The 13963-nt window shown below is 36.7% G+C and overlaps 1 protein-coding gene across 1 annotated transcript; it reads left to right on the top strand.

The window, feature by feature from the left end:
* The first annotated feature begins 1452 nt into the window (after window positions 1-1452).
* On the top strand, window positions 1453-7371 carry LOC131639146 (chaperone protein dnaJ 15-like). Its single transcript, XM_058909650.1, has 11 exons — window positions 1453-1958; window positions 2743-2866; window positions 3609-3691; window positions 3769-3880; window positions 3972-4076; window positions 4159-4209; window positions 5354-5443; window positions 5526-5634; window positions 5723-5871; window positions 5952-6005; window positions 6798-7371. The coding sequence occupies exons 1-11, from the start codon at window positions 1834-1836 to the stop codon at window positions 7044-7046; spliced, it is 1251 nt and encodes a 416-aa protein (XP_058765633.1). The 5' UTR covers window positions 1453-1833; the 3' UTR covers window positions 7047-7371.
* The last annotated feature ends 6592 nt before the right edge of the window (window positions 7372-13963 follow it).

Genomic DNA, 13963 nt, shown 5'->3' with positions numbered 1-13963 from the left:
ACCATTGCCTCTAACGCATGCACCTATGTCATGTAACAGAGGATGACTTATTTTAACACAATAGTCAACATGTGTGACACATTCTCCTTAATTTATAATGTTATCTTCTCTATCATGACATAATAGGTGCATGCGCCAACATGTGTGGTGTCTGAGTGTTATTTAGAGTGTCTGTGCCACATAGAGTGAGTGACTAGGGGTGGGAATAGGCTGGGCCGAGCTAGGCTTTGCCAAGCCTGAGGCTGGCCTGCTATAATATGCCTAAGTCTGGCCTGTAGCCTATCATAGGCTTATTTTTTTGGCCTGGGCCTGGCCTTTTTGAAGGCCTGATTGGCCTATTAGCCTACTTAAAAGCCTATTTCATTTGAACATTTGTAAATAAGTCATTCAACTCGTCTTTATATAGACTAACAAATTAAAAGATCAATGAGATTAAATGTTTGTTTGCATTAGTTTATTTGAGTTTACCTAGTAGCATAAATTTTGTGATATTATTTGTTTGAGAGAACTTATCGAAACAACTTATGACATTGTTCATAAGATTCTTTTCATCTTATTTTTCATAATTTCTTCAAGATAACAAAAATTTATTTTTATATTTTTAATTCAAAGTAAAAAATATAATATAATACTAATAAAATTATTCATATGTATTTAAATAGGCCGGCCTCTTAGGCTTAAAAGGCTTTTTATGTGGCCTGTGGTCTAGCCTTTTTAGCTAAACAGGCTTATAAAAAAGCCTAGGCCTTTTCTATTTATCTAAAAAGCCTGGCCTGACCTAGGCCTATGTAGGCTGGGCCGTAGGCCCCTGTTTGTCGGCCTGACCTATTCCCACCCCTAAGAGTGACGCATCTTGTATACGAATTCAAAAATTTCTATTGAATAAAAATATTAAATTATTTTATAATATTGTTCGGTACCTTAATTGTATATGGATGTAATGGAAATATACCGACAGTATATGCTAGTGAAATCATACCATTAATTTTTATAGATATTTAACTTTTTCTTTATATCACATGTTAATTTATATTTTTTTTAAAGATGGTAACGTGGATTACCTTTTAAACTCATCTCATATTTTATTACTCCCTCCGTCTCATAATAAGTGTTCTATTTGCATTTTTTCCTTGTCTCAAATTAATTGTCCATTTACAATTTCAATGCATCAATCATTATTATTTTTCCACTATTATACCCCTATTTAGTAACTTTCACATTATTCAACTACTATTAATAGGGGTATTCTAGTAAATAATATGAGGCGGAGGGAGTAGTATGAGGCGGAGGGAGTAGTATTGAAGTAAATAATATTATTATTATTTTTGGATAATTATTTTTATTATCAATATTAAAAAAAAAAGGGGTCGAATCCAAGAGTCGAAGTTAAAAAAGTTAAACCAACCAGTCATAGAATGGCGATTGAGCATTTTCAATGTACTACAAACAAATAAAATAAATAAAAGAAAAAAAGAAAGGACGCCATCGACCCCGTCTCAGAGTCGTACAACAATACAGAACCAACCTGACTCTGTTTCTTCTCTTCTCTCCTCTCTTCAATTCAAAACGCTATTTCTCAATCCAAATTCAGATCCCTAACACACTTTCCCCAATTTCCCCTCTTTTTCTCGTTCCCACAAAACCGATCCAATGTCGCTTTGAATCACGTGCCCTTCATCATCTCCGATTCCTTTCCCCTTTTTCAATTCCATTTTTAACCACTTAGGTCAAACTACACCATGTCATTTTCGTAGTAATTTCCGTAACCCTAATTTGGTCCCTTTTCAGCTTCTTCTTTTTCAAATAGAGATAAAAAGGAGCTGGTGAACGGGAATGGGTTCGAAGATGGAAGGAACTTCTACACCAGCTGTTCGCCGGGATCCTTACGAAGTTTTGTCCGTTTCCAGGGAATCCACTGACCAGGAAATTAAAACCGCTTACAGAAAGCTTGCTCTCAAGTTCGTCCCTTTTATTTTAAGTTTTGAATTTTTCATTTGGGTAGTTTATACAAGGTTTTATTTTGGTAGTCGCTGTTAGGTATTTACGCTTTCTCGTGATTTATTACTTGCATATTCAAAATGAAATAGTTAATGTTTTGATGTTGTGGAATCAAGGAGTTTATTTGGTTGTTTTCTTTATAAATATTGCTATAAACTTAAGTAGGTCTTTTTAATATATCTTTAACAATGTAGTAAGCTAGCTGCTATAATGGATCGGTTTAGTGTAGTGACTTTACTGGCCAAAATAGTGGTTGTTGCAGCTGCTATAGTGCCAAACCTCATAATGAGTTCATAAGGTTCTGAAAAGTCCTTAAAATTATAAGGTTAGGGCATTTTTCTTGGAGTATTTTAGGAATTTTGCAATTCAAAAACACCCGACCAGTGTTTGCGCATCTCCACTCTCACTGTCTCACTCTTGCTATCATTTTTCACCCTCTCATTAGTTAGTCATGGCGAGTTGTAAAGTTTTTATGTATTTTGTATGTATTATATAAAGTATAAATAAACTGTACAAGGATTTCAAAATAGTGGTCATCCTCTATTTTGTATAAGGATTTCAAAATAGTTGTGAGGTTTTTATTTATTTTGTATATATTATATAATAAAGTATAAATAAAATGTACAAGGATTTCAAAATAGTTGTGAGGTTTTTATCTTCTATCTCACTGTGGTGTTCTTAGGGTCGGCCACTATGCTTTGCTATCTAGGATTGATAACACTGATCTCTATATATAATTGACAGGTATCACCCTGACAAAAATGCCAGCAATCCTGAGGCTTCGGAACTATTCAAAGAGGTTGCATATTCTTATAATATCTTATCTGACCCAGAGAAGAGAAGGCAGTATGACAGTGCAGGATTTGAGGTCTTTTTCTTCCTATCCTTCACTTGTTTTTTTGTTTGTTTGAAAAGGTCTATACTTCCCATGTGAATCCAACATTCTTCTATATAGTATGTATATACTCTTTCTGTTTATCTGTTCCAGTCTTTCCTACAGTATGAGACAAATTATGGCTGATGGCATAAGAAAATTCTACTTAGTTTAGTTATCTAGCTGGGAAAACAGATATAAAATACATTGCTTGACTACTAGATTTGTTTTCCCCACCTTTTCTGGGGATCTGCCATTTTACATCATACTTTTATGATGGTCAAAATTGAACCTGAAAGCTCTTCTTATGCTTCCAACATTTACATCTCAGGAGGGAGGAGCTAATGCATTCATATTGCTTACCTACATGTTTAATTTTATATTTATTTAGCCAAAATTTGAGTTTACACTTGTTAGCTGTGAAATTTGGGCCCCTTGTTTCGGTATATATCATTTACATATGTACTGTTTTTGTAATTCCTGTCTATCTTTTGATAGATTACTATATTTTAAGATTAATTCTTGCATTTATCTTTACTATTATTGCATGTATATTCTTGAAAAGTTTAGTTTAATTAGTACTCTGCTCCTTGCATTCAGGAAAATGGGTTGTTTTAATACATCGTTGCTATATAGTCCTTGAAAGCCTTTTTTTTTTGTGTTTCAGTTTTCATTCTTCCCGATACAACTCTTTTCATATTATGTAACTTAATGTTATTTTGTCTATGCATATCAGGCACTTGATGCTGATAGCATGGACATGGAAATCGATTTATCTAATCTTGGGACTGTGAACACGATGTTTGCAGCTTTATTCAGGTGTGGATTTATTGTATGACTATTTATTTTTCAAAGTTATCTAGCTCTACATTGTTTCTTACTTTATTTGGTAATAGCAAGCTGGGTGTCCCCATCAAGACTACCATTTCAGCTAATGTTCTTGAAGAGGCTTTGAATGGCACAGTTACTGTCAGACCCCTTCCAATTGGAACATCAGTTAGTGGAAAGGTTGTTTCCTTCTTCGTGATGAGTGAAGCAATACAGTAATCTTCCTGGTATCTGTCTGTTCTTAATTCTACTTTGTGGCAATTCAATGCAGGTAGAGAAGCAATGTGCTCATTTTTTTGGCGTGACAATAAGTGAGCAGCAAGCTCAGTCAGGGATTGTCGTTAGAGTTACTTCAACTGCACAAAGCAAATTCAAGGTATCACTAATAATGCCTTTTTTTTGAAGTTTCTTCCAGTTAATGTAGCATTGGATTGTAATATTGAACGCTGATTTTTCAGTTGCTCTATTTCGAACAAGATGCAAACGGTGGCTATGGTTTGGCCTTGCAGGTAATATTTATCTAGGGCTTCAACTTTTACTCCCTTTGACTTGATAATTTACCAAAATATTAGTATTAAATTGAAATTGTTATACCACCATGAATGGGTTGAGGTTGTAACTTGTAAGCAGTCTCAACCACCATGGACGTGAACGTGGGTTCAGATCTCAAAGAAGCTATAATAGGAAAAGAAAGCATATTTCCCGTGCTTATGCAGTCGAACCAGAGTTATCAATCCCAAACAGCGGAGCGGCCGACCCCAAAAACGGGATAGCGGATAGCGGGATAACCGCTACTTGACTATTTTTAGGACTGATTATATGAATAATAACTATAAAACATATTATATGAATAATAACTATAAAACATATATTTAATGAAAAACTAAACAAATAACAAGATACCCATAAAAGATTCATAAAATCAAATATCAAAGCACAAGACTTAATAAAAAACTCTTCATCAAATTCAACAAATCTTAATCAAATTCAAAACATCACATCTTAAATGGGGATACCCCATGGTTTATTCTCTCCAAAATGAAATGGCTATTAATTTGGTAGTACTGGCGTTTTCTTCAAGCATGGTTGTCTCCAGAATGTTTGATCATCAAAGTGTTGCCCATTAACTTATAAGTCAAGTTCTCCCTCCTTCTACCCCAGTCTCCTTTTCCCTTGTACTTGTGTCTTGCTGCCTAATATTGATAATCACAGGCATTAAATAACATTCTTTGCACATAGTTGTATTTTTGTTTCAAAAAATGCGGAAGCATGACAGTACAAATTTCAAGCTATGGTGGTTGCTTCTAAAGCTTTTGGCCTTGTGTTTCCTGTTTTTCTCATCTGAATAAAAATTATAATCAAGTCCTTCAAACTTTTAAAACTTGTGAAACAAATCTGGCATCTGGATTATGTAAAGTAATTTTCTGTTAGGCTCTCAGGTCTCAAATCAGAGAAAGACAAACACAAACATTTGTTGAAAGTTTTTGTGTGCTTTCAACCTGATGGATTGTGTTAAGATACACTTAATTCTTCTTAAGCTATTAGTAATTGATTCATAAATTGCACAGCTCATAACTAGTTTATTGAAGGTGTAGTTATCTAATTACAATTGGGCATTTATTGAGCTAGTATTCTATGCAACTGTTTATACAGGAAGATAGTGAGAAGACTGGGAAGGTGACATCTGCAGGAATGTATTTCTTGCATTTTCAAGTGTACAGAATGGATTCAACTGTGAATGCGGTATATAATTCGATTGTGTATATTTGGATTCAACTGTGACATCTGCAGGTGTGTATTTCTTACTTTTAGTGCTGTGGTGCAGTTAGCAATGGCAAAGGATCCCGAGGGGGCTTTCTTTAAAAGGTTGGAAGGTCTTCAACCTTGTGAAGTCTCGGAATTAAAGCCTGGCACACATATATTTGCTGTTTATGGTCTGAATAATTTAGTTTGATTCATTTTTTTTTTGCTTGCTGGTGCTGGTTTTTCCGTGTAAACTAAATTCAAGTTGATCTTGTGTAGGAGATAACTTCTTTAAGACTGCTAGCTATACAATTGAAGCAGTATGTGCAGAAACACTTGAGGATACCACCGAAAAACTTAAGGATATTGAGGCTCAAATTTTAAGAAAGAGGAATGAGCTACGCCAGTTCGAATCAGAGTATAGAAAGGTTATTATTTTCGACAGTTATTCATGATTTGAAGTTTGTTTTGTGGTCCTCAAAGTGATGTTTTTCTGAACACTTTTCAGGCATTGGCACGCTATCAGGAAGTGACAGACAGATACACAAAAGAAAAACAGTCTGTACGTTCCTTCAACACGTGCTACAGTTATATTACAAATGCATATCTAGAAATGTACATATTAGCATTCTTTTTAACACTAATTTTCCCCACAGCCTAGCTGATAATCTGTTGAAAAAAAATTCCCATCTGCTCCATTAAGTTGTGGCAAGATCTGTTGCAGATTTTCATTTTTCTCACCTGGCTTACTTGGCTGGCTGATAATCTGTAGCATGTTATAATTTAATAGAGGAAAAGGAAACAACCCGGCTGTTATGCCATACGATGATTATGCTGGTTTTGGCCTTTAATGTACATTGTTATGTGAATATGATGTACAAAATGTCAAATAAAAAAACCATTTCCTGTTTTCAAGAGATGTCCTGAATTGTTTTCACCATTTCTGCAAATTCTAACCGTGTTTTCAATGTTGACATTGTTTTCACTTTACTTATTTTTTCTACATTTTGTAGAGAATACGAAGAAAATCATGAGAAGTTGTTGTTACCTTTTTTTTTATGAAAAGCTTTTAAAATAGGAAACAGTAAAAATGAGGATGCATTTTGCAATTAAAACTGAACACAATGAAAATATTAATTGTTTTCCAAAACTAAACAGGTATGAAGCAAAATGAAACACAGCAATTTGTTTTTTCTATTGTTATTTAAAATATATCAAGTGAAAATGAACTTAGTAAATAAATGAAACATTTTATTATAGTATATCCCGGCTTTACCATTAAATGTGTTTTGCAATTCAGTATCTTACACTTACAATATGATGTAACTTGTCTGTAAATTTTATGGCTACTCAGGTAGACGAGCTTCTGAAACAAAGGGATGGTATTCATTCTACATTCACCATTGTTAAGCCAACCAATATTAGTGGAAGTGGTAGTAATTTAAGCAATGGAAGTTCTAGCAAAATTTCTGGTGAAGATTCCAAAGGTGAGAGCCCCGGGGAAGATGGAGGATCAGATGGCAAGGATAAATCTGGCAAAAAGAAATGGTTCAACCTTAATCTTAAGGGGTCGGGTTCTGGTTCTGATAAGAGGTTGATATGAAATACACACTTCATTTTGCTTATCTCTTGGAACAATATGCTTGAATGTCTGTCAGTCATTGCATCAAACTTACAGCATCCCACAGATATATCGGGTGTAGTGTATGCCTGCAATATTTTCATTTGCTTGGTTCCATAAGATTGTAAACTGGTTGGTTAATTTGTTCATTGGTTTGTGATGCAGTCAAAGGTATACAGAATATGTCTTTTACTATTTCCCATATTTTTGCTGTCCAATGAGACCCAAATTTTCCGATTCCCTTGTAGCATCTTGAACATATATATTTTTGATACTGTAATGATATATCATATGTCCATTCTTGTAACTGGCATTTTCTTTCCTTTTCCTTTATCATATTAGTATTAATAAATAGTATTAAAGAATATTATTTATTACTACTAATATGATAAATAGCTAGGCTGGATGTTATACTTTTTTAATTTGGCTCCTATAAAGTAGGTAGGTGAATATTATTTATTTTACCGAGTTGTTTATTTTAGAAGAATCAGGGTAAATGTAGCCGAATCAAAATTTATAGGGAGAGTTTGCCGCCCATTTGGGCCTCACAAGATTTGAGGGATTAATCTCTGCAATTAGGCGCAAAGGATATCAGATTTACACAAAAGAAGTCGGATACATATGATTACTCCATCTTATTCTATGTGCATGTTTGGATTGACTTCTACAAGCCCCAAAAGCACTTCTAGTCCACCTCAATTTGAAAATAGTTTTTTTTTCTTGTTTGGATAGTTTTTCAAAATCAATTCTCCTCACCCAAAAGCAATTCTAGTAGAAGCTACAATTCTTAGCTTTTGAGTTTGGTAGAATCAATTCTACATTTATTATATATTATTTATTACAACTCTTTTAAATTTTCCTACTTTATCCTCTTAAATTTTCATCAATTACTTCTTTTCTTTTTGATTTGTACTAGAATTTATTACGATTTTGGTAATTATACAATTCAAAATCAATTTTGTTAAAACTATCCAAACAACATTAATCGATAACAATCACTTCTATATCATTGTATCCAAACATAAATCAATTCTTCTAAACTCAATTTTTTTAAAATCAATTCTACCAAACTCAATTCTCTCTGAATCAATTATGACCACCACCAATCCAAACATACCTTATATCGATGTGTTTGGAGAAGACACCTAAGATGACTTGTTCATTTACTCTTTTGATTCAAATTACATAAAAGGTTGCTGTGCAAACTAAGAGGTGAATACAAGGGGAGTACCTAAAGTTGCTTGTGGAAAAGTTTCTCTGGGCTTCATAGGGCTAAATAATCTCTAAGCTCAAGTCTAAAGCTTCTTGTGGGGAATTTTTCCTCCACGAAGATTCTATTATGCTGACATTAACGTTTGCACAACTCAGATATATTGGCAGTTCATTGTAAGATAGATCTGTTTCTGCAAAGCTGTTCAAAAACCTAATGTTTGGCTAACCACACTTTTTTTTTGTGTGGCTGTGTTAAACTTTCCTTGAAAGTGCGCGATCAACACAAATACTGGCATTCATGTATGATTTCATCTAGGCGTATGATCAGTCACAACTTGCTTTTTCTTGATTAGGGATGCTCTATACCTCCAGATGCACACATCTTTTTTCACTACCTTGTAGTCTAGAAAATGCATGATATGGTATTGCTTATTAGCAACTTGTCCTCCTTTGTGCAGAACTGTATTGCCAAATGTGACTGAGGTGATGGTAAGGTTTTGCTATTGTTGGGAGTAATGGTAGGGTGTTGAGGTTTGGAATTCTTGAGTGATACTGATGGTATTATTAGGAGGGTTGGTAATCTTGTGACTGGTAGGGTTGGTAAAATTGACGATTGTCTTGTGTTTGGTTTGAATGGTTGGTAGTTGGTTTAGGTCAATTGTGTGTTCTGGTTACTGTGAGATATTGGATCGAACTCTAGTATTGTCGAAGGGTAGCTTCTTGGTTCGACAGAGTTAAGCATGAAGTCGAAGGATTGTTCACATGCTGGTGTCGAAGTGTGCATGCTGTAGTCGAAGATGGGTCTAGCATGCAGATGTCGAAGATGCTAGGGTTGTTAGCATGTTAAATTAGGTTTTAGTGTTTAAACCCTAATTTGTTAAGTTAGCTTGTTTATTAAGTTGGCTTGTGTAATGGGCCTTGCTGAAAAAGCCCATTAGTTAGTATGTTAGGTTTTATTATAAATAGCATACTAGTCTCTCATCATTGCTAAGCTGCAAATCCTAATTTAGGGTGAGAGAGGTTATTTGTTATTCTTGTAAACTTGTAATCTTGTTTTAAGAGAAAGTAAAAGAATAGCAGTTATAACCAATTCTTGTGTTCCTCTTCTTCCTTGTCCTTTATTCTTCCTTGTTTTATACTTTGTTCTTGGCATTGAATTCACAACAAATTGGTGCGGTGAGCGTGGAGAAGATGCCTTCAACAAAGTATGAGATTGAAAAGTTCACCGGAGTGAATGATTTCGGTCTGTGGCGCTTGAAGATGAAAGCCCTACTGGTTCAGCAGGGTTGTTTGGAAGCGTTGAAGGGAGAGGCAGCCATGAATGCAGAATTGACGGCAGCGGAGAAGACAAATATGATCGAGAAAGCACACAACGCAATTTTGTTGAGCCTTGGTGATAAGGTTCTCCGGCAGGTATCAAAGGAGACGACGGCATCAGGGTTATGGGTGAAACTTGAAAGTTTGTATATGACCAAATCGCTGGTAAATCGACTCTACCTGAAGCAAGCTTTGTATTCATTCAAGATGATTGAAGACAAAGTATTGGCTGAGCAGTTGGATATGTTCAACAAGCTGATTCTTGATCTTGAAAATATTGATGTGAAGATCGATGATGAAGATCAAGCGCTGTTACTATTGTGTTCTTTGCCTCGATCACATGCTCACTTCAAAGAAACTCTCTTATATGGAAGGGAGTCCCTGACGTTTGAAGAAGTTCAATCAGCCTTGTACTCTAAGGACTTGAATGAACGAAAGGAGCATAAACCTTCGACTGTTGGCGAAGGTTTGGCCGTTAAAGGAAAACTCTTACGAAAGGATGGTAAGTTCGACAAGAAGAAAGGCAAAAGCCAGTCGAAGACTTACAGTGGCGAAGCATCTGGCATTCGATGCTACCATTGTAAGAAGGAGGGTCACACAAGAAAGGTGTGCCCTGAACGCTTGAAATATCATGGAGGTAAGGATAATGGCAACGCTGCCATTGTTCAAGACGATTTCGAATCATCTGATGTTCTTGTGGTTTCAAGCAGTGACTCTAAGAAGGAGTGGATTATGGATTCAGGTTGCACTTGGCACATGACTCCAAACAAAGACTTGTTCGAGGAATTATGTGATCAAGATGGTGGATCAGTATTGCTGGGAAACAACAAGGCTTGCAAGATTGCAGGTATTGGATCTGTTAGATTCAAGCTCCATGATGAGTCAATAAGGTTGTTGACTGAAGTCAGGTATGTTCCTGATTTGAAGAGAAATCTGCTTTCTCTTGGTGAATTCGACAAGAAAGGATATGTTTTCCAAGGAGAGAAAAGTATCCTAAGAGTCATGAAGGGTTCGAAGGAAGTCTTGAGAGGCGTGAAGAAACAAGGCTTGTATACCCTTGAGGCTGAAGTTGTAAGTGGTTCGACAAATGTTGTATCCACGAAACCTTTGTCGAAGACAGAAATCTGGCACATGAGATTGGGCCATGTCAGTGAAAGGGGTCTGGTCGAATTAGGGAAACAAAATCTGCTTGGTGGAGACAAAATCGAAAAGCTGAAGTTTTGTGAACCCTGTGTACTTGGAAAATCTTGCAGAGTGAAGTTCAACAAAGGCAAACAAAGAACACATGGATCCCTTGATTACATCCATGCTGATCTTTGGGGGCCTGCAAGGTGTCCATCACATTCAGGAGCAAGGTATTTTCTATCCATAGTAGATGATTATTCCAGAAAATTATGGGTATTCATCCAGAAGACTAAGGATGAAACTTTTGAGAATTTCAAAAGTTGGAAGACTCTGGTTGAAAATCAGACTGGCAGAAAGGTCAAGAGGTTGAGAACCGACAATGGCCTTGAATTTTGCAATGAGGCATTCGACAGTTTTTGTGCTGCCTCTGGTATTGCAAGGCATAGAACTACTGCAGGTACTCCACAGCAAAATGGTTTGGCTGAAAGGTTTAATCGAACTATTTTGGAGAGAGTCAGATGCATGTTGACTAGTGCGGGGTTAACAAAGGTGTTCTGGGCTGAGGCTGTTTCGACAGCAACATATCTGATAAACAGATGTCCTTCGACAGCGTTAGATATGAAGACACCTGAAGAAGTTTGGTCGGGACATCCACCAAATCTCGACAAACTGAGAGTATTTGGCTGCGTAGCCTATGCTCACATTAGGCAAGACAAGGTCGAACCTAGAGCTCTGAAATGCATGTTCATGGGATACCCTGAAGGAGTCAAAGCTTATAGGCTATGGTGCCTAGAGCCAGGTCACAGGAGGTGTATCACCAGTCGAGATGTAGTTTTCAATGAAGCTGAAATGGCTTTTAAGAAAACTGATGATGTTGGTCGAAGTACAGAAACATCTGACGAAGAGCTGGAACAGGTAGAGATTCCTGTTGAGGTGGAGCATGTTGATGCTGAATTGCATATCCCAGATGAAGTCGAAGAAGAAGCAGAAGATGCTGAAGTTGAGGAAACTGACGATGACTACCTATTGTCGAGAGATAGGTCGAGAAGAGTCATCAAGCCACCTCAGAGACTTGGATATGCAGATCTTATAGCTTATGCCTTAATCTCTGCAAGTGAGGTTCTAGACGAAGAACCTAGAGACTATAAGGAAGTTATGAGGAGTCGAAATAAGACTGAATGGCTGAAGGCCATGGATGATGAGATAAAATCTCTTCATGATAATCATACCTGGGAACTGATCAAGAAACCTGCTAGGGCAAGGTTAGTCAGCTGTAAATGGATTTTCAAAGTTAAGGAAGGAATTGAAGGAGTGACGTCGAAAAGATACAAGGCAAGGTTAGTTGCAAGGGGTTTCACTCAGAAAGAAGGTGTCGACTTCAATGATGTGTTTTCTCCTGTTGTGAAGCATAGGTCCATTCGAATGTTGCTTGCCATGGTGGCACAGTTCGATCTTGAACTGGAACAGATGGATGTGAAGACTGCGTTCTTGTATGGTGATCTAGATGAAACGATCCTGATGAGGCAACCTGAAGGGTATGTCGAAAAGGGGAAGGAAGATTATGTGTGCAAGTTAAAGAGATCTTTGTATGGGCTGAAACAATCTCCTCGACAGTGGAATAGGAGATTCGACAAGTTCATGGCACGCATAACTTTCATTAGAAGTCAGTTCGACCACTGCGTTTACTTCAGATTTCGACCTGGTAATTCATTTGTTATTTTGTTGCTTTATGTGGATGATATTCTCATAGCAAGCAACAGTGTCGAAGATGTGATGAGGGTGAAGGCTGAACTCAATAAGGAGTTCGATATGAAGGATTTGGGAGCTGCTTCCAGGATTCTTGGAATTGACATTCGAAGAGATAGAAAGAAGTCGAAGTTATGCATATCTCAAGAGGCATATCTACGGAAGATTCTTGAAAAGTTTGGTATGTCGAATTCGAAGCCAGTTGTGACTCCAACAAACCCTCAATTCAAGCTGAGTATTGATCAGTGTCCCAGTACTGATGTCGAAAGAGCATATATGAATAGCATTCCGTATGCTAATATAGTTGGTTCTTTGATGTATGTTATGGTCTGTACTAGACCCGACATAGCATACGCAGTAAGTCTTGTAAGCAGGTACATGGCGAATCCTGGAAAGGCTCACTGGCAAGCATTGAAGTGGATTTTAAGGTACATAAATGGGTCTCTGAACAGAGTCCTAATTTATGGTGGAGCCTTGGGTGAAGATAGTAAAGCAGTAATAGAAGGATATGTCGACTCTGATTATGCAGGTTGTATGGATTCCAGAAAATCTATTTCTGGATATGTTTTCACTATGTTTGGCACTGCAATTAGTTGGAAAGCAACACTTCAGAAGGTTGTTGCTCTATCAACCACTGAAGCGGAGTATATTGCCCTAACTGAAGTTGTGAAAGAAGCATTGTGGCTTGAAGGTTTTGCGAAGGAGCTGAAACTTCAAGGTCGAGGTATCACTGTTAAATGTGATAGTCAAAGTGCAATACACCTGTCGAAGAATTCAGCCTATCATGAGCGAACTAAGCACATTGATGTGAGGCTGCATTTCGTCAGAGGAGTAATCGAGCGTGGAGAAGTCCAAGTGCTGAAGGTTTCGACTGAAGACAATGCTGCTGATATGATCACCAAGACATTGCCGAGTTGCAAGTTTTTCCACTGTATGCAGTTGATAAAGCTGCATGAAGAAAGCTAGTCTGTTCCTTGACGTTGTAGAGTTAGGTCCAAGGTGGAGATTTGTGAGATATTGGATCGAACTCTAGTATTGTCGAAGGGTAGCTTCTTGGTTCGACAGTTCGACAGAGTTAAGCATGAAGTCGAAGGATTGTTCACATGCTGGTGTCGAAGTGTGCATGCTGTAGTCGAAGATGGGTCTAGCATGCAGATGTCGAAGATGCTAGGGTTGTTAGCATGTTAAATTAGGTTTTAGTGTTTAAACCCTAATTTGTTAAGTTAGCTTGTTTATTAAGTTGGCTTGTGTAATGGGCCTTGCTGAAAAAGCCCATTAGTTAGTATGTTAGGTTTTATTATAAATAGCATACTAGTCTCTCATCATTGCTAAGCTGCAAATCCTAATTTAGGGTGAGAGAGGTTATTTGTTATTCTTGTAAACTTGTAATCTTGTTTTAAGAGAAAGTAAAAGAATAGCAGTTATAACCAATTCTTGTGTTCCTCTTCTTCCTTGTCCTTTATTCTTCCTTGTTTTATACTTTGTTCTTGGCATTGAAT

Source organism: Vicia villosa, unplaced genomic scaffold, assembly GCF_029867415.1.
Source record: "Vicia villosa cultivar HV-30 ecotype Madison, WI unplaced genomic scaffold, Vvil1.0 ctg.002544F_1_1, whole genome shotgun sequence".
Lineage (NCBI taxonomy): Eukaryota > Viridiplantae > Streptophyta > Magnoliopsida > Fabales > Fabaceae > Vicia > Vicia villosa.
The sequence above is the reverse complement of the archived record's forward strand: the minus strand, read 5'-3'. Positions and strand labels throughout refer to the sequence as shown.